The sequence below is a fragment of the Pelodiscus sinensis genome, chromosome 2, assembly GCF_049634645.1.
Source record: "Pelodiscus sinensis isolate JC-2024 chromosome 2, ASM4963464v1, whole genome shotgun sequence".
Classification (NCBI taxonomy): Eukaryota; Metazoa; Chordata; order Testudines; family Trionychidae; genus Pelodiscus; species Pelodiscus sinensis.
In genome coordinates this window covers 108,448,308-108,474,500 of record NC_134712.1, presented here as the reverse complement: position 1 = coordinate 108,474,500, position 26,193 = coordinate 108,448,308, and the positions used below count along the sequence as shown (strand labels likewise).

General features: G+C 42.0%; 2 protein-coding genes across 5 annotated transcripts in view; one reads left to right on the top strand and one right to left on the bottom strand.

The window, feature by feature from the left end:
• Positions 1-5,938, top strand: part of NUP153 (nucleoporin 153) — a 78,419-nt gene extending 72,481 nt beyond the window's left edge. For all 4 annotated transcript variants that reach the window (XM_075921224.1, XM_075921221.1, XM_075921223.1 and 1 more), the window contains exons 20-22: positions 467-745; positions 3,756-3,915; positions 4,867-5,938. In XM_075921224.1, coding sequence (XP_075777339.1) covers positions 467-745; positions 3,756-3,915; positions 4,867-4,951 — 524 coding nt within the window. In that variant the 3' untranslated portion in view covers positions 4,952-5,938. The remainder of the gene's footprint in view (positions 1-466; positions 746-3,755; positions 3,916-4,866) is intronic.
• Positions 5,939-11,671: 5,733 nt separating this feature from the next.
• Positions 11,672-21,742, bottom strand: FAM8A1 (family with sequence similarity 8 member A1). Its single transcript, XM_006138748.4, has 4 exons — positions 20,480-21,742; positions 15,059-15,182; positions 13,839-13,978; positions 11,672-13,332 (listed from the first exon to the last, which is right to left on the bottom strand). The coding sequence occupies exons 1-4, from the start codon at positions 20,551-20,553 to the stop codon at positions 13,188-13,190; spliced, it is 483 nt and encodes a 160-aa protein (XP_006138810.2). The 5' UTR covers positions 20,554-21,742; the 3' UTR covers positions 11,672-13,187.
• Between the last annotated feature and the right edge of the window lie 4,451 nt (positions 21,743-26,193).

Here is a 26,193-nt window from a genome sequence, read left to right as displayed (position 1 = left end):
TCTTAACTTACTGCATGGATAAAATTTCACCATTAGTGCGTACCTGCTATTAGATTAGATAATTGTAGTGTTTGTATTGAACATTTTACTTTATGCAGTGACCATTTTGTATTTAGGATGTAATGTAACTTATAGGTTTTTAGGCTAGGAGTAAAATTATTTAAAAAAAACCTGACAGTAACCCTTCAGGCAGAGTAAATATGCTGTTTTCTGCTTTATTTTTGTAACCGTACCAACTGCACTTTTATCATGGTTGAACTGATATTTTCTGTTTTATACACTCCAGTTGTATGGCTTATTTCAGCCACTTCAGATACCTTTTAAATTTAGATGCAGCATTTGGTGGCTAATTCTAAAGATGAGGTTTCATAAACGAAGCCGCCTTGCTTCTCTAGAACAGTTATGCCCTTGTGAAAAAAATAAACCTGATACTTAAGTTTCCATTCTGCTTCCTTGATTTTTCTAGGTTCTTCCTCTTCATTTGTGTTTGGCTCTGGGACTTCAGCACCTGTTGCTGGTCCAGCATTTGGTGCCAGCCAGACACCAACATTTGGTCAAAGTCAAGGTGCCAGCCAGCCAAATGCTCCAACTTTTGGATCATTATCATCAACTTCATTATTTTCAGCTGGCTCTCAGCCTGCACCTCCAGCCTTCGGGTCTGTGTCAAGCAGTAGTCAGCCTCCTGTGTTTGGACAGCAAGCTAGCCAACAGCCTGGGTTTGGCTCTGGTACAACACCTAATTCCGGTGAGTTCGAGCCCTACATATCTTAATGTTTATTTTGGTCCCAAGATACAGATTTTGTAAAAATAGTTCTGTTTAAATGTTCAGCAAGTAATAAGGCTACAACAGTGCATATTAAACATTTTATTATAACTGGGGGCTGTGTCTACATTGGCCAGATTTTGCGCAAAAGCAAGTGCTTTTGCGCAAAATCTATCTAAACTGGCCCGAGTTCTTGCGCAAGAACACTGACAATCTAATGTATGATTGTCAATGTTCTTGCACACGAACTCTGATGCTCCCGCTCAGGAAATAGCCCTCTTGCGCAAGAGGCCAGTGTAGATAAGGACAGGAATCTTTTGCGGAAGAAAGCCCCGATGGCGAAAATGGCCACCGGAGCTTTCTTGCGCAAGACAGCATCTACACTGGCATGGGATGCTCTTGCGCAAAAGCACACATGCCTATGTAGATGCTCTCTTGCACAAATACTTTAATGCAAGAACTCTTGCGTTAAAAGTATTTGCGCAAGTATTTGCACAAGAGAATGCCAGTCTAGATGCAGCCGAGGTGTATACAGTAATTCTATAGAAATTATAAATATTATCTGGGAAAATAACACAGGTCAATGATTGGTCAGTCCTCCCTTGATCCAATGGCGTTTCAGATATCAGTGTCATTCTGAACAAGTTATTTAATGTTTATATTGATAGTGTTTAACTGCCAACCAAATGACGACTCCATTGCGTTAGATGTTACGTTATACAAACACATTTAATATTGTTGAGCCTCTATTGAGAATTTATAAATTTGTTAGCACAATATAAAATACTTGAATATCAGCTCCGCCACACTTAACTGTAAAATAAGACTTTATTTACAGCTCAGCTTGTAGCTATAATATAACTGCTGTAACAGAAAATAGGTAAACAATAGTTTAAAAGGCCACTCTCAAGTTTAAATATATTTACAAGAAAATCCCTATTTCCTTACCTATATTAATAATGCCCTTAAATTTTATGACTCAATCTTCAATTTTTGTATTTTTATTTTTTGCATTTCACTCAACTTTGACAACTGTATTTTCACTGTCCAGTTTCTTTTTTTAGTAGATTTCACTGATCCTGTAACACAAGGCTGGGTTGTGAACACTGCAAAGGAATGTTCAAATTCTATTAAACTGTTCAGGTTGAAATAGTCAGGCTGTAGTTCTGCAGTGAGATCTAAAACCAAGTCTACACTAGACCCAGCAGCTCAGCTTAAGATACACAACTCCAGCTACGTAGAGCGTACCTTACCTTAAGCTGAGCTTGGCGGTGTCTCCACAATGGGAAGCCAATAGGAGCAAACACTCCCCTCAACTTCCCTTATTCCTTGCAAAAGGAGTACCACCACGCACCTGGCACCCTCTGAGTTTGTTTTAGCGATTCTTAACTACACTTGCTAAATCAAATTCCAGAAGATCGATCATAGCAGCAGTGATCTTCCTTTTAGTGTAGACGAGGCCTAACTGAGTGTGGCTCCCAAGTCAAGTCTGAGGTTTAAGTCTAGAGCTGAATGATTAACTTGAAATCTAAACTACTTTTAGCTAATTTTTAAAAACTGCCTACTTTTGTTTCAGGTAGTACACCTGTCCTTAGCCTGCCTCATATTTTTAATGGTTTTACAGTCTCATTCATTATTTTTATATAACTTTTACTCTAAAAATCTAATACAATGAAAATGAACATTTTTAATTTATCCTCAGGCATCTAAACAAGTAGCAGAATTTTTAGAAGCTCTTCTGTACATTTAAGAGACTGACTTTAGGAACTCACTTTAAAAAAAAAAAAGGTTTGACTTAAGTTCAAGAAAAACTTTTTTAATTGCACCCAAATTTGGGCTTAAGCTGTGGGAATGTACTTTTAAATTGAAATCAGAATAATTGTGATGCTAATATTGAAAAAAATAAGTCACAAAAGAACTTGGTTAATAAACGCAAGATTCCTTACCTTTCTTAGGGTTTTTTTTAGTTTCTGTCTGAAACTGTCTCCTCCCACTGAAAGTATATATGAATATAAGAAACTCCTCTATTTGATCCATTTTGTTTATTTGACAGTAAAAAAAGTACTTGAATACAATTTCTTGGTTTAGAAAACGTGTATACAGTATGTATTGATTTATGAAAGACCAAATATATGCAGTGGTTTATAATTTATCAGTCCATTCAGTGGGAAGTGTCACATATGATACTAAATGTATTTTAAGTACAGCTCCTCAATTTCCTTTTGAAAGGCTTCCTAAAATCTACAGAGCATTCAAAATATGCTCTATGCCAGAGATGGGGAACCTTTTTGGTTCAGGGACCACTGACCCATAAAAAAATTAGTTGGGGGCTGCACAAAAGTGAGAAGCAAAAAAACAAGCCCCTCACTACTTGGCTCCTTACTGAGAGAATTTCCCACATTCCCCTCCCACACCAGAGCCTAAGGGGGGGGGGGGGGGATCCAGCCTAGTAGATTTTGTGCTTTAGCCCTGTTTTGGGGCAGCGGAAGAGCTGAAGCACCAATGCTAGGGGTGCGCTGAGCCTCAGGGACAGGATCCAGGCAAGCCAGGGGCCACATCCGGTCCCCAGGCCTGAAGTTTCCTACCCCTGCTATATGCCCTGCTTTTATAATTGATTGACTCATAAAGCTACAGTTTGAAATGCACAAATATCCAGAATAAAGAGAAATTGGCTGTTACTTACCTTAAATGACTTATTATTAACTTGCTGCACATATTAAAAGCTGTTGTATTCACAGGGTCATTCAGTCATCATGCTATATGTGAATCAGCAACGCAGTAGCTGTTGGCTTACTATCCCAGTCCTGCACAAAGTTGCTCCACTAAATATTTTTAGTGTAGCTTTTAAGTTGATTACAGCAATAGCCACTTTAGTATCACTGCTCTAGGGAAGCTTGTGGTCTTGTTGGGACACTTAATGTATGTGGTAGAATGGAAGAAATGTGATTATTTTGCATTCGAGTAGTTAAACATAGACTTCTGTCTTTTGTAGGTGGTGTATTCCAGTTTGGAAGTAGTTCTAATTTTAACTTCACAAGTAATAGCCCAGGAGTATTTACTTTTGGTGGGAATTCTGGCGCACCAGCCCCACCAACCCAGCCTTCTGGCTCTTCAGGATTTTCATTCAATCAGCCTCCAACATTTACAGTGGGGTAAGAATATTTTTAAGTGACTAAAAGGGGGATAAAAATACTAATTCATGGGAATGTTAGTGATGAGTTTTATTTGGGAGTTTGAAGATGCACAGTCTTCATTTACGTGATTACTTCAGGTGTTCACAGTATAAATCCTGACAAGATAATTCAGTCTGTTAAAAGCGACTAGTAGTTTTGGGTGCCCCATTTGACACCTTCATACTAAAAGGTGACTTTTAGAGTCCTGCAAATCTGTGGATCACTTTTGCAGATACCGTGCAGGGCTCTACTGATTTTGAGATGGTGAGCATCCACTCATTTGTCTCTAGTTGGGCATAAAATCACTTTGCACATGAAAATTACAACTTCTTTGGTGTTTGTAGACCTTGCATCTACAGTAAAACCTGTGTTATCTGGCACACTCGGGAATTAGGACGTTCCGGTTATCTAAAAATTCTGGTTATATGAACGTCCCATCAACCTAGGAAAAACCAATGGACAATAATAGTAAAACTCAAGTTTTTAATATTGGTAGTTTTGTAGCGTGAGGCAGTTGGTCTCACATTTCTATTTTGAGTTAAAGAAGATTGGTGGTACTTAAATAAAAAATTAAGCCAATTATGGTAAACCAAGCCAGGCCTGTGCGCCTGAAGATGACAGTATTGTGGCTGGGGGCAATGCCAGTTAACAAAGTTAATACAGTACTGAATAATAAAGGTTTCACTGTACTTTAAAGCCAGCTGCTTCTTCCACCACCTTCTGTGTGCTTTATACTGTAATATAGCAAATGTAGCTACTTATTTTGTGTCTGGAATCCTTCTCTTGCTATACATTTTTATGAAGTTTGGGCCTTGTTAATTATCAGAATATGTATTATTGCAGATGGTTATTTTAAACTATTCTAGAAAAATCCAGAGATTGGTAATGGAAGCATGAAAGATTTGACTACTTCTAAATTCTTTTTGACAGGTCTAATGGGAAAAATATATTCTCTGCTTCTGGATCTTCAGTTTCTGGACGGAAGATAAAAACTGCGGTTAGACGTAGAAAATAATTGCCAGTGGTTGTTAAACAGCAACTTTCACAATAGCTGGTTGCCCTGCAATTATTGGATTGTACCTCATACTGGGTTTAGCTGAAGTCAGATCTGCCTAAAGAAATTCATAACTCTCCCCATTTAGTTTTTTTGGTAATAGGTAGAGTTGGCGACAGGAAGATTCTCAAGCAAAACAATTTTAGAATCCAGCAATTTCTTTATTCAGACTTGGCATGGTCTGGCTATAAGACATAAATATAGCCCACACAGCAAATAGCTTTGTATAATACCTCTTCATCTGCACCACTATGTGCACTCATTTGCGTTTACTGACGCCTCAAAATTGTAATTATCAGTGAAGGGATTCTGTATAGAGTAGAGAATGTTGGTAATGAATGATTTCTATGCTGAGTTTGTGCTGGTGTATGTGTGAAGTGAGTGAGTTGGGTGTATTGTGCACTAAAATTTTCTGATAGAGGAAGACTGATTAAAGGATGGTCCCTGCTAAGGACTTGTTAGATCTGTAGTTCTCCATTTAATATGCTATTTCTTTATTTTCATTCTTATGGCTCTTTATCACTTGTCTCGCCTTTTTCTTATTTTATTATGAAAAAGTGTAAATATAATTTTGTTTCTCTTTTTTGGCATAACAAATCTGTGAACTTGAAATTTTAATTTTGTGTGTTATGGCAATTTTTGTTTAGTATGGTCTCAGATTTTATTATGTAAATCCCATTATTCAAAGTTGCCTAAATCCATTTGGAAAATCTTTAAATAAAATTGGGAATTCTTAAAGTGAGTTTATTGGCTTTTCTGATCCATTTTTGTTTGGACCAAAAACCAGTATTGTACAAAGTACTAAGTATATATTTTTATATTTACAGAAATGGACTGTGGTGACTTTGGATAATAAGGAAAAGTTTAATATTAAAGCCATGTTTATTACAGTATAATTAACATGTTAAACCATGGGATAAATGCCATCAATAAAAATTATGAAATATTGTTTGTAGTAGTTTTAACTCACAATGAAACCTATTTGTAAGATTTAGCATTGTGTCCATCAGAAAAGAAGTCATACCTCTCTGCAGCATTTCTACTTTTTAACAAAAATACTTACTAAGATCAATATAAATATGCTCTGTAATTGAATGGATCCTCTAAACCAGGGGATGTCCAAACTCCTCAACCCATGGGGGCTGTAACAGGCTACTTAGAGGATCTGAGGACTGCACCTAACTTGCATCTACATTTACATACATTTAAAAATCAAAATAAATGCACATAACCATGATATTTGCTTGTACTTTTATTTTAGTTTATTTAAATTGCTGCTGCTTAGATTAAGTGCTATAAACTGAAAGTCAAGGCATTCAGAGAACTATAGCATACTAGAGTGAGATCTAGCACATCTCAAACTGCAAAACAAGCATTTGCCACTGACTGGTTACAAAGTGCAGGGTCCTTGTCATTGTTTCCATTTGTTAAATGTTTTTCTAGTATTCTTCCATGTAAACAATTGTAGTTGTCATGAGGCTCCTAAGTAATTGCAAACAGGAGATTCTAGTGAAGATGTTAAAGCCTCTGACTATAGAATGATTTTAGAGAAAAACTCTAAAATCCTTATTAGCAGGTCATAGCTTCTGGTGGTTTCCCCTATATCAAAATTTCTTAGGCATCTGTAAGACAAGTTTATCTCAGAGCTCACTGGGATAAAATGATCAGCATAAACAAGGACCACTGTAGTTATACTTAGCTGCTTAAACCTCTCTTCATTGCCAAAAATAAGTGGTTGTTTAAGTCTCTAGTCTCACCTAGCTCCACTGCTCTGTACTTAATCCCCTTTGAAAACAAATTACCTACATCAAGGGTTCAGCTGCCTTCAGAGAAGTTAATAGTTCAAATGTGCAATGTAAACTACCTTGCATTAGCTAAACTCAAGCGATTGCAGCCACACTATAAATACTAATGACAAAGTGATTAGATTAACAGCAAGTAGCTATGTTTCTCCTATTTTATTAAACCTAAGTCTATATTGGAAGACTTGGGTGGAAAAGCTGTATCAGCATATCACATTGGCACAACATTCCTACTGTGGACTGTATTTGCCAGCAAAAGTGTATTTTGGATGGTATAAACTGTCAGCTGCTGCTGTGCATGCTTTACCTCCCTTCCATGAAAGAGGATACTAGTAAAAGTGCTATTTTACTGGTGTAAACGCATGTGTGGTGTGTGTGTTTGAACTGGCCTAACCTGATCTTGAGTTTATGCGGCTAAAGGGCTAACTTGCTCAGGTTTCAAAGCAGTTAATTCAAACTAGAGATGCGTATGAGCAGGAATTAAAACACCACAAGTTACATGTCGAGTTAACACTGCAGTAAAGATAAACCCTCAATGAAAACTAGTGTAAAACAAAAGAATTACCTTGCTGTGGGTAAAAAATATGGTCTCCATATTAGAAGGAAGGAAATTGTAGCAGCTCCAGAGTGCATGCCTATAGTGTTTATGAAGCCTTTTAAATAAACACCCTTTTTATCCTAGGCAAGTCAAACTTACAGTAGAGATCTACTGGTGCTCTACAGCAGGGGTGAGGAACCTTTTTTTGGGTTGGGGCTACTGATGCAGCACATAGGGATGTTAAATATTGGTTAATAGAACAGTCAAGTTACCTCATGAATTCCTACCCATTACTCAACTGTTCTATAGTCCCTGGGGATGGGGCTAGCAGCCAATGGGCTCCTGTTCTACTCCTGAGGAGTTTCCTACCCTGCTGCAGTTCTGCATTTAAAGCCTATTAGGAGCTGGGCTGGCAGGCAGCCTGACTAGCTCAGTTCCAGCTCATACCAGGTTCTGGAGCACCAACCCCTCCTAGAGAGGGGCTGCCGCCTCTGTATTAGAAGCAACAGTGCTAGGTGCCAGGCAGGAACTGGTCCATGAGGGGAACCAGTTTAAAAAAAAAAAACAACTCCCCTTGCAGACTGGCTGCTTGTTGCCCTGTGCTGCTGTCTCTGATACAGAGGCAGCAGCACAGGTTGGCAGGAGCCCCTTTCCAGGAGGGGTCTGAGCCTGAATTGAGCTGGGATCCTTGCCCACCCAGCTCCTAATACACTTTAAATTCAGAGATGCGGTGGGGGTAGGCCCCGGGGCCAGTGTGATCCAGGACTGAGGTAGGCTGCTGGCCAGCCTGCTAAAATTTACTGACAAGGGTTTTGGGGTGAGGGAGAGAAATGGGTGTAGTTGGCTTACAGCTTTTGCTTATCAGTTTGTTTAATCAACACTATTACATCCCTAGGGAAAACACCACCCTTTGCCATCAGGGGCTCCCCCGTGCTGGGTGGGGAACCCCAAGTCTCAGGGGCCAGATCTAGGCAAGCTGGGGGCAGCATCCAACCCCTGGGCCTTAGGTTCCCCATCCCTGCTCTACAGGGAAAAATCAGCTAAGGGCAACTTAACTGGAAGGTGATAGTAGCTGCTAAGTTTCTTGTAAGCTGTGTGGCTGTACAGCTATTAATTTAGCACCATGCAGACCATCAGAGGGGAACCTATGGTAGCTGGGGCGGGGCAGGGCAGGGGTACCCAACTCTGGCCTAATCCTGCTCCAGCCAGGGTGGCGCTAGGCCCCACCCCAATCCCCCCACAGATGGAATGGTGAGGCCCCAGAGCCCTTGCATCCCTCACCCCATCCCAGCCTGGGTTGTCAACTTTCCCAGACTGGAGGGAATTGACACCATTTGTGGCCATGGCATTCAGTCCTGAGCACATCATCCTCTCCCCTATTCCAGAAACCTGCCTCCTGCACCCCAACTTGCTGCCCCAGGCCTGAGCCCCCTCCCCACACTCAACATGAAATTTGGTTATGTGCATCAAAATGAAGGTGAAGGGCCCATATTGATGTACATAACATTCATTCTGCTCAGAGGTGGGAAATAGTAGCAGGAACACTGCCTTCCAGAGCAGCAACTCTTCCCATTGCTGTCAAATTCTTTGTGACCATTACCCTTGTTATAAAGCACAACATGCTCCTATCAGGTCATTTCTTCAGAAAGAAATTTTCAACTGCCCACCTTTGATTAGCCTCCTGTTCACAGAACTCAGAACTCATCCAGGCTGGGCATATTGCTCCTCAACAGTACAATTCTCCAGAAGTGGAAATACACTTCAGTCCAGGACGAGTTTGCCCTTTCACTTCTGAATCTTTTGTACCTAACACTTTAGCTGAAGTAGGAATCCAAAATGGTATGTGTATTTTGTGCAGGGAAGCCAACCTTGTATGTTAAACTGCAGTTATGGCCACATGCTGATAATTCCAAGAAATTAATTTCAAAATTCAAATGTTTGTGATAATGTCCCTCTTCAAATAAAAGGACACTTAATGGCTTAGATTTTTTTTTATTGAGGAACTGAACGGTACAAATTGTCTTTGTACAACTGAACACCCTGACCAATTCCAAACAAAGTGGCAACTACAAGCCCATTTGAGTGTTGAGAAATTGACTGAAGCCAGAGGCAGTGACATTTGAATTAAAGAACTTTGTAAAAAAAACAAAAAAACCCTTCTGTTTAAATACATACAAGAGAAAGTAAACAGTTAACGGCAACTATTCACCATAAATAATCTGGATACGTGACTGACATCTTGAGCATATAAAAGCAGAACCTTGACACAAGATGTCAAGTTTGTTTTTTCCTTATTCTACAACCTGTTTTGTAGTTTTCCTCTGGTACAGCCTCTCTCCTTTGCATTTTCTGTTGCACCAGACCATCTACAGGCAACTAATCAGTGCAAGGTCACATGCAGCCTTCTGTGATACACAGAATGAATTCCTTTATATGGAGGAAACTAGATTCCTGTTCAGAATGCTATGAGCCTTTCAGAAATCTTTGATTTAGATGTTAGTTAAATGGGAAGTTCTAGTCTGCATAGTTGGTGACATATTTTATCTTAACTATGATATTTACTGTTAATTGTATTAAAACTGTACAAATATGAATTTTATATTTTGGGGAGGAAAGCACATGCAAAGTAACACCTTAAAGAGCTGACTTCAATGCTAATAATTTTTTTCCTAAAAAATTCAGCCTCTCCATTTGTTTGCAACAGACTGTAGTGTAAGACAAAACCCACCAATTTTTTTTATCTTGGCTGTTTAGATTAATTTTTTTGAACATTAATCAGTGTTTCTACTGTGTCAATCTGGGGAGAGGTGCTCTTTTAATACAGATAAAGCATATGTAATTTGTCAGAGGTCTAGGTTTGGAATCTGAGTCTCAGCTGACAAGAGTTATGGCATTGATCAAACCTAAGATACAGAGTCAGGAGGCTGCCCATCTAGTCAAATAGCTACCTAAAAGCTGAAAAGCAGTGGCCTAATCAGTTTGTCCTTTATCTAGCAGTATTTTCCTATTCTGTTACTGTATTTAAACCTGTCATTCTCCCAAATCTGTTTAGCTATAGAAGTATGACTAACTCAGCTGTAGTATCATGAGCTTTTGTGGGCAAAACCCACTTCTTCAGATGAGCTGGAAGCTTCTAGCTCGTCTGAAGAAGTGGGTTGTTCTCATGAAAGCTCATATGTTTGTTAGTCTCTAAGGTGCCACAGGAATACTCACTCATTTTTAAAGTTACAGACTAATATGGCTACCCTTTCGAGATTTTTTTAACTCAGCTATTTCTGTTTGTGGTGTAAGTTTCTTCCTGCTTTCTGTTGCCTAGCCTATTCACATTAGCATCCAAATGGCTCTGCTTACAGCACATGCAGAACAGGAAGTGCCTCTCGAAGACACCACACAGTGTTGGCAAAACCTGTTACCCCACTACACAGAGAAACTAGCAAGGAAAGTAGAATACTGTTGTGTTTGTTGTACTTTGGCTGAGCTCAGTGTTCATCCACTTCATTAACTCTAGGAATACGTTATCAGTTGGGGGTTCAGATTTTAAGTAGCAGCTCTGCAGTTTAAGAAGCAGAGAGGTAGCTTCTAAGTTAGGATCTCAAACTTCATTGTACCATGATCTCTCCAACAACAAAAATTACTTTGACACACCCCCTCCCCAATGGGGGAGGAGAAGGGGGAGTGGCACTACAGACTGAGTCCTATGGCCCAGAGCTGAAGCCCTTAGGTTTTGGCCCCTGAGCCCAGCAAGTCTAAGCCAGCCCAGTCAAACCCAGTCAAAGGGGGTCCTGATTCACAGTCAGAACTGCTGTAATCTGATCTGCGGTGAGTAGGTAATACTTTAAAATTACAGTAAATTTTACAAGAATCTGAGAGATCACTTTTGAAAGGAAAAAATATAGAGTTATGCACAGGGCTCGACAAATTATACAATCTACTTGCCTGTGGCAAGTAGATTGTAACCCGGAAGAGCCGGGTTCCGGCGATCTGCACATACGCAGATTACTGGACAGTGCGGCTGGCGATCGGGGCTCGCCGCAGTTCGGCAAGCCCTGGTTATGCAAATGAAAATGTCTAAAGCAGACATTCAATCTTTTGCAAGTACTAACCAAAAAGATTAAGCACCACTGTAGTGAAAATTAGTTCAAAACACACCTTCTCTCCATCTCCAGGAACACTTCAATATTTAGTCCTAATGATACATTAAAATGCTAGATCATTATGAAAGTTGACAATGGCACTGACCTTCCTAAATTATTTCACTATCTGTAGAAATTAGGGATATTAAAAGACTTTTTTCAGTAAATGTGTAACCACATTTTTCAGTGGTTACATGTTTACATTGGGGGGGGGGGGGGAGGATAGCTCCACAGGAGCTCATGTGTGTGTGGAAAGATGGCTTTTCAGCCAGCTCCCTGTGCGTACCAACTGGCACCTAACTCCATGCTGCTACCTCTGTATCAGCTGCTTAAAAAGCCAGCTCCCTGTGAGCACTGGCTTCCCCAACCCCCTGCACTGCTGCCTCTGATACAGGGGTGTGGGTGTGGTTTGCGTGTAATGGTGAAGGTTAACCATACACTATCACGTGCCTAGTTTATATTGCACATATTATAATACCCTCCCACAGTATCTCTCTGCACAAACTAGGTGACAGTCAAGAGTAACTGCTGCACCTACTTGTCAATATTTAATCCTATGCCAACTATTTACAGTGTTGTAGCAGTCCACCAACTCCTTTAAAAACAACTTGATTAAATGTGTCAGGTAATGAAAATTGACATTGTTTTTCCAGAACTCTTTCCTAGAAAATATTACATAAAGAATAAACATAAGTTATCAAAGCTATGTACTCATGCAAAAGTATTAGGCTTCTTTATTCATCTATAGCTATCCAAGTTATTCTGCATATAGAAATGATTAGGCAGAATTTTAAAATATAATGTGAAAACCAATTGTTGAATTTATCTATGAAGTTACAACCATAATTTGTGTTCTGGTTGGTATTTTCTACATGCTGCATAAACACTCCATCTGTTTACACAGTCTATGTGCAACAACTTGAGAAAAGTAAAACTTTTCCTTCCCCAACAAATGGAAGCTACAATTTTCACCTTTTGTTTACCAAGATCTATACTGTTAATTGTATGGCTCTGAAGTTATTTACTCAAACCTAATTCACAAATACCACAGTAATTTATTCTTCCCACAAAGTAGTAGTAATCTAAATTTACCTCTTCATTGGGATAGTCATAAATAGTAAGTGACTGAATACTTAACACAATCATGCATAAAACCTGCCACAATACATGTTTAGATAACACATTTAAAAAGTAGTAAAGGAATACAATGCTTAGAGTGAAGAAATTCACTAAGACCTTTAGGGATTGATACCCAACCCCACAAAATGTATTGGCTAAAAGGAAACACATTATTAGCTAGATTTTTGCAATCTCCTCTGAGAGGATGTTTGTGTAATCTGTTTTGTAAACCCCAACACAGACCACAATTACACTCTCCATGTTATTTTTCCCATAAAATAATTAAGATGTAGAACTTGATGGCAGTATTTCCAGGCAACTCCTTTATGGAGACTGAGAAAAATGGACCTTTAAGGATAAATATAACTTGTTTCCTTCCTATCAATCCAATGTTAATATTTCCATACTGAATAGGTACTATTTCTTTCAAACTACTTTGGCGTTTATGAAAAATCAATACTTTCAAGATAATCACTGGTACTATATACTGAAATGGCTCATTTTGTTTAACATCTGAATCCGTCTGCAGCTAATTTGGGCAACCAATACTGATGGTCTTTCTTTTTTTACATGTTCAGAAAAGTGTGGTAATCTGGGCACTGGTATCATCTGACTCCATTTCTTCTTACCACAATAGTTCCTGCTACAATGTCATAGGCTGTTCTGTTATGCTGAAAAAATAGCAGTGTAATGAATGCAGGAAAAAAGGAAGCAATAGAAAAATTCTTGATCAAAGCTCGTATTGTAGACCTAGAATGAGAAGGAAACAAGTTTAATTTTCAGTCCCTGCCCACAGAAGTTTTGCCACTCATCCAGTACCTCAAATTTATGCAGCACAAAGTGAATAGCGTGGCTTTAGAAATCAAGTAATTTCCACATGAAAAGCTAAAATATACCTTTGTTTAAGTGACTAGATAGCCAGTATTTGATTCCTGGCTCGCTGCAACAAGTCTAGATTCTGTCTGGTAATCAGTACCAAAGACTCAGACTTTAAAGCCAAAAAGGACTATCATGATCTTCTAATCTACTCTAACTTCTGCAGACTTCATAACCTTGCCCACCCATCCTGCAACAGACCCATATCTCAAAAGGAATAGATCCCCTCATTACCAAGTATGTACTGTTAGATTTCTCATTGAATATTATTGTTTTAATAAGAAAAATTTACAAAATGCTTGCAAAGTAATTTTATTTCAAATTATGTAATTGCAGTAATATTAATTTGTTAAAGATGCAATAAAATAAAGAATACTTACGTTGTTAGACTAACATTGGAAGACGGTATCACTAACACACGATTTGGTGCAATAAGTATAGAAGTATCACATGTCACAACTCTAAGTCCAAGCAGAAACTTCCCTGGGGTTGCCCCACCAGCTCCCCAAATACAGATAATCTGCAGAGAAATCAACTATTTATTTCTTGCAACCTATCACTGTTGGTTGCTCAAAATGTAAACAGCTTAATTAAGTGAAATTTATAAATAAAAGCAATCCAAATGGCACAGAGGTATAGAGGTCTTAATCTTAATAGACTGAATATTTAATTTACATTTATTCTCATGCACTTAGTTTTTTAAAAAACTAAAGGTTTAAAGTTAATTTAGCTTGGGTAATAATTATCTGTGTTTAGTACATTGTGTAAAGAGTAAGGTAAATGTAACCAGTCCTTGAAAGTAATTGATTCAAATGCTAAAAAGAATGTAACATTGAACGAGACAGGTTTTGGGAGGAAGCTATTCTTGAAATATGATTAAGAGAACCCTCTAATTAGCAAAACCTTAGTTCTAACAGACAAAGAAGGGTTGTGTTATGATGAATGTATAGTAACCTCCAAAATGCCAATATTATTTTAGAATATGGGCCTGTGTAAAGAGATAAAAGACCAACTGCAGCTAGCTTTGATATCCAGAAAAATCACAGGAAAAGGCCCACACTGGCCTATCTGGTCTTAGCCAAGGTTGAGGGGAAGACCAAGAAAATTGAGGGAAGACCAAGACTGCTCAAAGGTTGAGGGAAGACCAAGACTGCTCAAAATTGGTTCTTAGTATAAGTAAGCAATTGACAATGAAATCACTTGTTATATTGTATAAATAACCCATGTTTGCTAAAAGTAGTTGTCATTCCCATCTGATTACACTGGTGCCACTCAGGATGAGAGGGGTGTTTATAGGATGGGCTTTTGAGAGTGTACTGAACACTTACGTTTGCTACTGTATCGATGTATTGACTGCTTTATTGTTATTTAGATTTGTAGAGCAATTGTATAATTGGATCTTTGAATTTAATTGAATGTATGGTTAAATACATTTCTGGTAATATCCTACAATAATTCCAGCAACTTCATGTGTCAGACTCCAGTTGGTATATTAGAGTAAGGTTCTTCACCAGTTAATCAGTTTTCAAATATTTCTGGAACATCATTTGACCTGGATAACCAGTTGATAAGTTAGAATTTAATACTTATGACTAGTTACCTCATAGAAGCAGACTAACAATCTGTAGATAAGAGCCACTATCATCATTTTCTGCAAGTCTTCCATGGATGTCTCTTCATCTATTTCTTCTATTATATAATGCATAGCAAATTTAGAAATGTCCCTGTACAAAAGAAGACTTTACTTTAACAAATGAGCCATTCCACCAACCTACTGCATTTGACTATTATGGTATCTGCGGCCATCACTTCAGTTACTCCTTTGGAATCCAGGCATGGTCTACACTGAAAGATTATACTGGCATAGCTATGTCCATCAGAGATGTGAAAGAAACCACTCCCCTCACAGATGTATCTATGCCAGCATAATCCCTGGTACAGAAGCAACTTGTTGACTCAATCTTATAGCTCAAGTCTACACTGCAGTGAGGGCAGGGGACTGGACTCAACCTCTCGAGGTCCCTTCCAGTTCTAATGTTCTATGATTCTACGTCGACTTCACTTAAGTGGACATATAGCCACTCCAGTTATTAGATCACTTGTGTGCACACACTAGCCTCTGTGTCAGTAGTGTGTGTTTTTACCAGGAGTGCGTGTATGGACTGTACTGTCAGTGTTGGCCATTGTGTGGAGGCTCCTGGGGGCCAGTAACAGTCCATACAAGCAACTCAGGGTCTACACTGACTCAGCGTTATCTAATTACATTGACCACAACTTGTGTCGCTATGATACTGAAGTGGCAGAGAAACACATTGTGGGAGCCAAATTTAAGTGAAAGCATTTCCACAGCAGATCAACCTAAGGCTGCATACAACTGAGCTATGCAGTATAAACCAGGCCACAGATTTGAAGGCCAAAAGAGACCATCATGATCACCTGATCTAACCTCCTGCAAATTGTAGGCCACAGACGCTCACCCCAACCATTCCTGTACTAGACCTATAACCGCTGAATTACTGAAATTCTCAAATCATGATTTAAAGACCTCAAGTTAGACAATCCACCATTTACTCATGTAAACCAGCAAGTGACCCATGCCCGATACTGCAGAAGGTAAACTTCCTCCCCGCACCCCAGAGTCTCTGCTAATTTGACCCAACGGAAAATTCCTTCCCAATCCCAAATATGGTGGTCAACTGGACCCCAAGCATGCCAGCAATACACAAACATTCAGACACCTGGGTAAAAAGGCACTGTAGTAACTCTCAGCACTCCACTACTAGAGTTTCATCACTGGCCATTATGGATATTTGCTACTAGTAGTTGCAGCATGGCTACATGCCACTGAACAGTCTCATCATACCACTCTCTCCATAAAATTAAGCACAGTCTTGATACCAGTTAGGTTTTATGTCCTAATTGCTTTCCTTGAGCAGCTATTCCAGAAGTTTACTCCTGTGATTGTTAGAAATCTTTGTCTAATATCAAGCCTAAACCTGTTAATTGCAGTTTATGTACATTTGTTCTTACATCCACATCGGAGCTTAACTTAAATAACTCTCCTTTTCCTCCCTGGTATTTATCCCTCTAATGTATTTAAGGCACACAATCACATCTCCCCTCAGTCATTTAATTAGGCTCAACAAGCCAAGCTCTTTTAGCCTCTCTTGCATAAGATAGGTTTTCCCTTCCTTTGATCATCCTAGCAGCCCTTCGCTGCACCTGTTCCAGTTTGAATTAATCTCTTAAATTTGGGAGACCAGAATTGCACAGTATTCCAGATGAGGTCTCCCCAATAGCTTATATAATGATATCAACACTTTACTAGCTCTACAGGAAAAACCTTGCCTGATGCCTCCTAGCATTACATTAGCCTTTTTCATAACTGCCTCACACTAGCAGCTTATAATCATCAGTTTCCTCCAGTCCCCAGCTTATAGCAAAAAAAATTGTTACTAACTGCTCTGCTAAATTTCATCCCACTTCTATTACCCCAGTTTTGAAGATCATCCGGATCTTATTGCATGATATTGCCAATATAAAGGTGGACTAGAATACCTCTCATCTTCATGTCATCTGCAAATTTTATGAGAACATTCCCACTTTTTGTACTATGGACATGAATACAAATGTTAAATAAAATTGGTTTCAATACCCACCCATAAGGAATTTCACTAATAACCTCACTCCAGCCTGACAGATCACCATTCGTTATGACCCACAAGTTCCTTATCTATCTTTCAAGTCTTCTCCAATTTAGTATTTTCCCACATAGAAATGTATACAATGTCTTACTGAAATCCAGGTAGATCAGATCTATTGCATTTCCTGCATCTAAAAAAAATCAATTTTCTCAGAGACAGATCAGGCACAATCTACCTTTTATAAAACCATAGTGTATTTTATCTCAGCTATCTTTTAACCTCTACATTCCTAACTACTTTATCTTTCAAAAGCTCCCCAAGACCCTGCATATAATCAAGGTCAAATTAACCATGGTTTCTTAGATCATGATTCAATCTTAAAAAATAGGTACAGGTTGAATCTCTCTCTTCTGGGACATTCTGGTCTGATAATATCTTTGGTCTGGCATGACCAAGGATATTGCTAGACCAGACAGCCCATGGACCAGAAAGCTGGGTCAAGGGGGTTGGTTGCAGCCTTCCCAGAGCAATGCAACTGTGGCATCCCCAGCAACCCAGGGGCAGCAGTAGCTGGGGCTGGCCACTGGAGCCAGGTAGCAGGGAGGGGAGCCATGCCAGGTCTGCTGACAAACCCAGGAGAGCCCAGAAACAGTCAGCAGCATGGCGGAATTGACCTCCCCAGATCCAGCAAATTCCCTCATTCAGGACTGGTCAGGCACTGAGGGTGCCATACCAGGGAATTCCATCCTGTACTATATTAGCAATTCTGGATTAATTAAAAATCCTTGCTATTGGGCTTGCAATTTCACGTGTCAGTTCCTTTAATATCCTTGGATAGAAATTCTCCAGGTCTCATGATTTGGTCTCATTAAGGTGACTTTCTACTTCTATATCCTCTTTTCCACCAAAAACTATGGAAATGTATTTGCTTAAAGATTGGGCTATGCCTAGATTAGCCCTACTTGCCACCCCATCCTCAGTGATCAGTTGTCTTAGCTTTATTTTCTTTATATGGCTTCAGAACCTTTTATTACTGATTTCCTTTTTAAGTTCCAGCTCTTTCTGGCTTCTGGCAATCCATTTTTCCTCTACACTTTCTCCTCAAGAAGTTGATTTTCATGATGATATATCTCTCTTCCATTGCTCACAGGTTTTCTGCTTTCTCTTAATATGTTTGAGATGCTTGCTCATTCAGCTTGGTCTGCAAGTTTGATTTAAATTCCAAACCTCTTCCACATTCAGATCCTCAAGTTCTTCACTTAAGTCCACTTCCAATACTAATGCCTATATGTTTTAAAGTTAGTCCTTTTGAAATCAAGAATCTTAGATGCACACTTATTTGTATTTATGCTTCCATTTAATTTAAAATAAATTAGCTCATGATCACTTGAACCAAGGTTTTCCCCTACGACTAACTTTTCTACGAGGCCTCACTATTTGCCAATATCAAATTTTAAATGGCATCACCTCTTGTTGGAATGGTGACTTCATGGTGAAGAACTCCGTCAGCTATCATATACAGGAAAACCTAAGTCCTATCATTATTAGGAGCACTTACCCTCCAATCCATATTTTGGAAATTACAGTCTTCTATACAGTAGTTCCTCACTTAACACATGAGCTGCTTAACACGTTTTCGCGAAAGCATGATTTTTTGGGGAAGGGGGAACATTTTTCGAACAACATGACCAGTCTCCACAACAACACAATTTCCCCTAGGGCCAGCCGGTGGCCAGCAGCTGCACAAGGCTTTCCCTGCAAAGCAGAAGAGGTTCTCCGCTCGCTGAGCTGTTCCCCAGCAACTCCCTCTGGCTGGATGCCTCGCTCCATCTCCTCTGCCCCCCGCTTGCAGCTGGGTTTCCCCAGCTCGCGGGGCTTCGTCTGCCTCCTTACAAAGTGGCAGAGGTTTGCTGCTTGCCGCACAGTTCCCCGGTGACCCTTCTGGCCAGACGCAAGGTCACCAGGGAACTGAGCAGTGAGCGGAGAAGCTCCGCCGTTTGTAAGGAGGCAGACAAAGCCCCGTGCAGCTGCCAGCGACCAGTGAGCTGGGGAAATCCAGCCACCAGCTGCAAGCAGAGGAGAGGGAGCGAGGCTTTGTCCAGCCAGAGGGGGTCGCCAGGGAATGGCATGGAGAACCTCCGGAAGCAGGGTAAGCCCCATACAGCTGCCGGGCAAGTGGCGGGGTGGGGGTGGAGGAGGGGGAGCTGATCCCAAGTTCCATTGCTGCACAGAGCCCAGGATCAACTGGGAAGTCCCTAGCTGACCCTTGGTTCTGGGGAAGTGCCATGTGGAACCTGGGGTTAGCTGAGGAGTCCTCACTCTGAGTCCCCCTGCTGACCCCAGGCTCCATGGCTTTGTAATGCATGTACAGGGGCTGCTGGACCCAGTGGCTCTTACTACATTTAAAATGCAGAGCTGCAGCGGACCTGAAGCGGGCATGAGCTGAGACTGCTCAGTCCCATCTCGCGCAGACTCAAGGAGCTACCCCTGTTGCGGCTCTGCAGAGCACCTTCCCTTATCGACCAATTGCATAGAGCATGCAAATTACATCAACTACATGATTAGCCAAATATCCACTCCTTAACATCCTTAGTAACAACCAACGGAACAACTTTATCACAGGCCACAGTGGATTCTTCTCCAACACTGACAGCTAGGCTTTTATGTTTTTTCAAATTATTCTAACAGTAATTAATTCAGGAGGTCATACTAGATGATCCCAGTGGTCTCTTCTGACTTTATAATCTATCAATGTCCTCATTCAACAGGTTCTCAAGTAGCATTTAAAATTACATTTTATACAAGGAGTAATGAAATCAGACAAGGTTGACAGGCTCCACATCCAACTTATCTTACCCCCTTCCCACACTAAAGAATTGAAAATAGGTGTTTTGTTAAGTAAATGGTACTTAGGCTTTTTCTTTAAAATAAATAAAAATTACACACCAAAGACTGCTAAATTTGCATAAAACAAATGATGGAGGAAAATATTCAAATATTACAGCTTTCAAAGTGTGAGATTTTTTTAAAAACCCTGATAGTGTATTTTAAAAGTACAAGCTAGTTTAAAATGTTTCCTCACCTGTTTATACTCAGATTTCCTTTTTAAACAAATTGAGTGCCAACTATTGAGCTTAGTTAATCAAAACACATTTCTAGGCATGTACAAATAACTTTTAATAATACACATACACCTTAAGGATCTATTTTAAAATATAAAATAAGTTTAGAAAGAGCTTATGGTCAATTAAGATATCATCATGTGCTTCTCCTTTGTGCAAGCCTAGCTGCTCCAAAATTCACTATTTATAAAAAACTCTTTTCAATCAGAAGAGTGAAAAGCTTTATATAATAATGCCTTAAATGGTTTAACTTACTTTATTCCACTGAGATGCATAATACTTAAGACAATGGTTGCCTTTATAAAGAAAAGAATAAAGAAATCCACCATCTCTGCTATAAACCTGTGTGCCAAGGATGGGATAATGTACTCCCGACCTGTAACAAAAACAGATAATTACCCAAAATTTTACTCTGCTAAAGCAATTTATAAATTAAATCTGCACATTCTGTCCAGTCAAACTAATGTACAAGAGGCAATATTAAAAAGGCATGTCTGCAAGGAACATTTTAAAATCCTTACTGTGACCCAGGGAAATCTATATCCTTTTTATTAAATTATTTCCTTGTTATGGGGCTGCACCCCTTGCTCGCTACACTTGCCAATGCCCCTCTATCTGCTGCAGCCAGATCATGGCCTCTCCTCCAACCCATGCTGTAGCAGGAGGAGGGCCGCCACTAGCCCTTTCTGCAGCCAGATGGGGCCTGGACTGCAGGGCCTGCCCCAGGAGCAGGGACAAGACTCCGGGGCCAGATGGGAGCTGGGCCCCAACTGGGGGCTTGTTGGCCAGGCTTCATTTTTAAATGAGGTAAAATATTATGTCCAACAAAAAAGGTTTCAACAATGTCTTTATTCATGGCAGGGGTGAGGAACCTCTTTTGTGTCAAGGGCCACTGACCCACAGAAAAATCAGTTGGGGACCACACAAGTGAAAAGGGAAAAAAAAAGTCCTTCCAAAAACCCCAACCGAAACATCTCACTACTTTGGTGTTCCAGCCCCGAGGGAGAGGGAGGAGAGGATTAAGGTTCAAGGCCTCAGGCCAGATTAACTCTTCTGCAGTTCCAGGGTTAGTGGATTTTGTAGGCCCCTCAGGCTATTGGGTGAGGCCAAAAATGAGGGGTTCAGTGTGTGGGGCAGGGCTGCCAGCAAGTGGGATAGGGATAGGAATGCAGGATCTGGCCAGGGTGCAAGGTCTGGGTGGGAGGTAGGGGGCAGCAGTCTGGGGGCAGAGTGTCTGATGCGGGGCAGGAGCGGGCTGGGAGCAGGGTGTCTTGCTGAAGGAAGGAAACAGGAGTGAGTTGGGGGCAGGATTGGGGGGGGATGAGTGAGGGGCTGGGAGTGCAGGGGCTGGGCACAAGGGAGCACTTGTCTTTGGGCCCCACACTGGTCCCAGGCTCAGCCTCCCACTGCTCTCATTAGGCGGAAACTGGCCAATGGGAGCGCAGGGAAAGGCTCCAGACAACATGCTCACATGCTGCTGTTCCCCCAACCCAGGAGGGGGAGTGCAAGGCTCTCTCTCTCTCCCTCCCTCCCTCCCCCCCCCCAAGCAAGAAGCGAGCACTAGTGCTTTACCGCATGGGGAAGGAGGGATGGCAAGGGGCTGCAGCCAGTGTTCTCTCTAAGCCACACAGCAGGTGATTAATCAGCCCTATGAAAGGAGACAGGAGCCTTTGACTGAGTAAGGTTGATTAATCACCTGTGAAGCTGTGCTGCTGTACAGCTTAGAAGGATCACTGGTTGCAGCACCAGGCAAAGAGGTCAGTGCTGCTGGGTGCCTCCTCGCCTGTCTTGCAGAAGTGACACTCGCTGCTGTAACCCCACGTGTGTCTGGGCGGGTAGGAGGCAGTCTAGTCTGGAGGCTGGACTTGGGTCTCAGCGGAACAGCTTGGCAGTGGGCTGAGCACATGGTCGCTCAGGGCACGGCAGAGAATGGGCAGTGGGTGCTATGGGATGCAGGGCACCTCTTCTCATGCCTGGTGCTTCTCTTGAGCCTCCTGGTCTAGCAGCTCATGAGCACCAAGAACAACAGTGGCACAAGCAAGCAGCCCTGAAACAAGTCATGCAGTCCCTGAACAATGTCCGGGGCAGAGAGCCTGTGGGATGAGAAAGTGACATGATGATGTCACTGTCATCCCACAGGAAGTTATTTTCATACATAGAGAAAAAATGTATTTTAATCCAGTGGGAACTGGAGGACAAGAAATTAACTAAACAAATACCTGTCCTAAACCAAGTAACATATCTAGCTCTTCTTCATCCCATCCCTTCCCAGCTCTGTTTGAGTGTCTGTGACACCTTTGAGAGTCTGTGACACCTAAGTAACAAGATATGGTCTTACACTTGAACTTATTTTCTGTACTGTACCATGTTAACATTCTATTATATTTACAAAGAACTTGATATAAAATGTTTTCCTGAAATTCAATTTATTTTAATCTGGAATTAAAACTACCTCCTTTCCTCCACATAATCATTCTTCCGTAGAGTAAGACTTCAGAAAGAGTTGAGCACCAGCTAGGGATGTTAGATAGCGGGTAACAGAATAGTCACCTAATGGCATGAATTTTTAGTAGCTAGACAACTATTCTATACAGGCAGTCCCCAGGTTACGTACAAGATAGGGACTGTAGGTTTGTTCTTAAGTTGAATCTGTATGTAAGTCGGAACTGGCGTCCAGATTCAGCCGCTGCTGAAACTGACCACCAGTTCCGACTTACATACAGAATCAACTTAAGAACCCCAAGCATCCCCAAGTCAGCTGCTGCTGAAACTGATCAGCAGCTGATTCCAGGAACCCCGGGGCAGAGCAACTCTGCCTCAGGCTTCCTGTAGTCAGTGCTGGTCAGTTTCAGCAGAAGCTGACTTGGGGACGCCTCGGGCAGAGCAGCTGGGGTGCTGCTGGGTTGCTCCAGTAGCGCCGCTCCTCGGCACTACTGGACCAACCCAGCAGCACCCCATCTGCTCTGCCCCAGGCGTCCTGATTCAGCCGATGCCGAAACTGACCAGCAGCGGCTGAATCAGGACGCCTGGGGCAGAGCAGCTGGGGTGCTGCCGGGTTGGTCCAGTAGCGCCCAGAGCAGCGCCACGGGACCAACCGGCAGCGCCCCAGCTGCTCTGCCCCAGGCGTCCGGAGAAAAGCCTAGTCTGCTGGGGGGGGGGGGCGTACTAGCTGCGCCCCCCCACCCCACCCCAGCAGACCAAGAAGACGCGGGCGGCGGACCGAGACGCACCGCGGTCCTGCCGCCTGGGTCCTCCGCGGCTTTGCTCCCTGTCTCCCTGGTCTGCTGGAGACCAGCAGACCAGGGAGACGGGGAGCAAAGCCTCTGAGAACGCCAGCAGCAGGACAGCCGCGGGGTGTCCGGGCTGTCCCGCTGCCGGCTTCCCCAGAGGCTTTGCAAAGCCGCGGGGGGGCTCGGGCAGCGAGGCAGCTCAGGCGCGCCAGGGCTGCTCCGCTGCCCGAGCCCCTCCGCGGCTTTGCTCCGCGTCTTCCTGGTCTGCAGACCAGGGAGACGCGGAGAAAGCCCCGGAGTACACAGGCGGCAGGACCGCGAGGTCCCGCAGTCCGTGTCCTCTGGGGCGAGCCCTGTTCGTAACTGCGGATCCGACATAAGTCAGATCCGCGTAAGTCGGGGACTGCCTGTAGTCCCTGGAGACTGGACTGGCACCCTGTGTGCTCCAGCTCCACTTTCAGGAAGCAGCAGCACGGAGTGCCAGGCAGGAGCCAGTTTAAAAACTAGCTTCCCTTGTGGACCAGCTGCCTGTTTCCCAGCGGGGGGTGGCAACAATCTGTGTCCCCAGAGAAGTCTGAGCTCATTGCAGAGAAAATGCGGGGAAAGGGGGAAGAAATGGATGAGGGAGGGCAGCACTGGTGCTCGGGGCAACCGGCTTCTAAGCCAGCTCCCCCCGGTATTAGTTCCTGCTTCCCCCCCTTGCTACCTCTGATACAGAAGCAGCAAAGGGAGTGAATGCAAGTAGACAACTAGATTAACCGATAAGCCTACTTGTTGACATCCCTAACACCAGCCCTGTGAAAATCTGGCAGAGTCCTTTTAGATCAAGGGTAGGAAACCTTTTTTGGGTTGAGGGCCATTGACCCACAGAAAAATTAGTTAGTGGCCACACACAAAAACTCCTCACTGCTGTGGTGCCCGATTGAGAAGGAGAAAGACACTACCCACATTGTCCTTGCACACCAGAGCCTAGGGGGGCCCAGTTTAATAGATTGTGTGTGCTCTAGCCCCATGGTAGAGCAGCCGGAGGGCTGGAGTGCCAGCACAGGTTCCCCAATGCAGGGAGGGTCCTGAGACTCGGGGGCCAGACCCAGACAAGCAAGGGGCCACATCTGGTCCCCTGCCCTAAGGTTCTCCACCAGTTTTAAACATCTGAAGTCAGGTTACAGAAAATCAACATGTCCCTAAATACATAGCCACTCTTGGTCCCCAAACATTTTTTTTAAAAGAACACAAGCAAAGACCAAGAAGTTGTCCATATTTTTAACTTCAGGAGAAGCACGGAAGTATTCCTATTCACTGACCAAAACATAACAAGTTATATTACTATGAGAACACAGGAAAATGAAAATGGCTACTCTGATTTAATTAGTCCTGCAGAGAGAAAAACCATTTAAAAATGCACAAAAAAACCCATCATCATAACCTCTCCTACAAAATAAGGCCTCTTCACAAGGTATCCCCAGAAACTGCACAAATACCACTATGAATACAAGCCTCAACAAGTTGATTCAAAGCTCTCAGCCTCTGTGTTCTTATTTTTAATAGGCAGATACCGAAAGAGTAATGATTGGGTAAAAAGGGCACTTTAACATTTTGCTTCTTTGCATCTTCCTGTTACATCTGCTTACTTCAAAAATTCACTCATTAGTGCTAAAGAATAGATAAACATACCCATTCCTAGTCTTGCATTATTACAGTTGTCAGATAAATTCTAATCACACAATTTTTAACAAAAGATCATGCAAGATTGAGGCATGCAGATGGTCCTCTTGATCACAGGTTGAGCATGCACTGCCAGAAGACAGAAATCAAATGAACTTTCTAAAATGAGCATGTTTAATATGAAAGTTCATGACAAGAACACATCTGATGTTATTCTTCTGACTACAGCCACACTAATATATTAAATGCACCAACACCTGGGTAAAATGAAAGGTAAATGTTAAGACTGTGAAAGCCAGGACTTAAATATGACAGGCATTTAAAAATGTTTTAGAATTCCTAAATCTATTAAAATAAATGCTACTACTAATATACTACTGAACACATTCTGTGGGAATAACTGTCTATGCTGCATTAACAACAATTCTTGTATTGTTTCCATTAAATTCTGACTCTTGTCACAACTATGACCAGTATTCAAAATTCACTGTCTGGGGGCTAACAGAGGACTAAGGAGGGATGTAAATGATTAGTCAACTAATGACTCAACTAGTTGCTTCCCCTCCCCTTGTTGCCTCTCAGACAGGCAGCAATAGGAGTAGAAGCCAGTGCTGGGGTGAGCCAGCTTAAAAGCTGGTTCTCCCTAATACTGTCTCCATGGGGCAGGGGGAGCATGGGTGTAGTGGGGAACTGCCAGTACTTCTGCCTTTGAAATGTAGCAAAGCAAGGGCTCTTGCTACATTTCAAAAGCAGAAGCACCATGGCAACAGGGGGCAAATGGGGGCTCACGCAGTCCCCCACTGGCCCAGTGCTCCCTTCTTTTGAATGTACAGGAGCCACATAACAAAAGCAAAGTGTACGTGGGGGGAGGGGCAGCGGGGAACTCAAGCAGTCCCTCGCTGGCCCTTGTATTTCAAAGGCAAAGCACTCCCAGAGAGCAAGGGGCCAGCAGGGGACTCAAGCAGAGGATTCAAGCATAGGGCCAGCAGAGGACTGCTTGCTCCTTTTCAAAGGCACAGGCGCCCTTATCAACTAACAGAATAGTCAATGCAAATTGAATCAACTATTCGATTA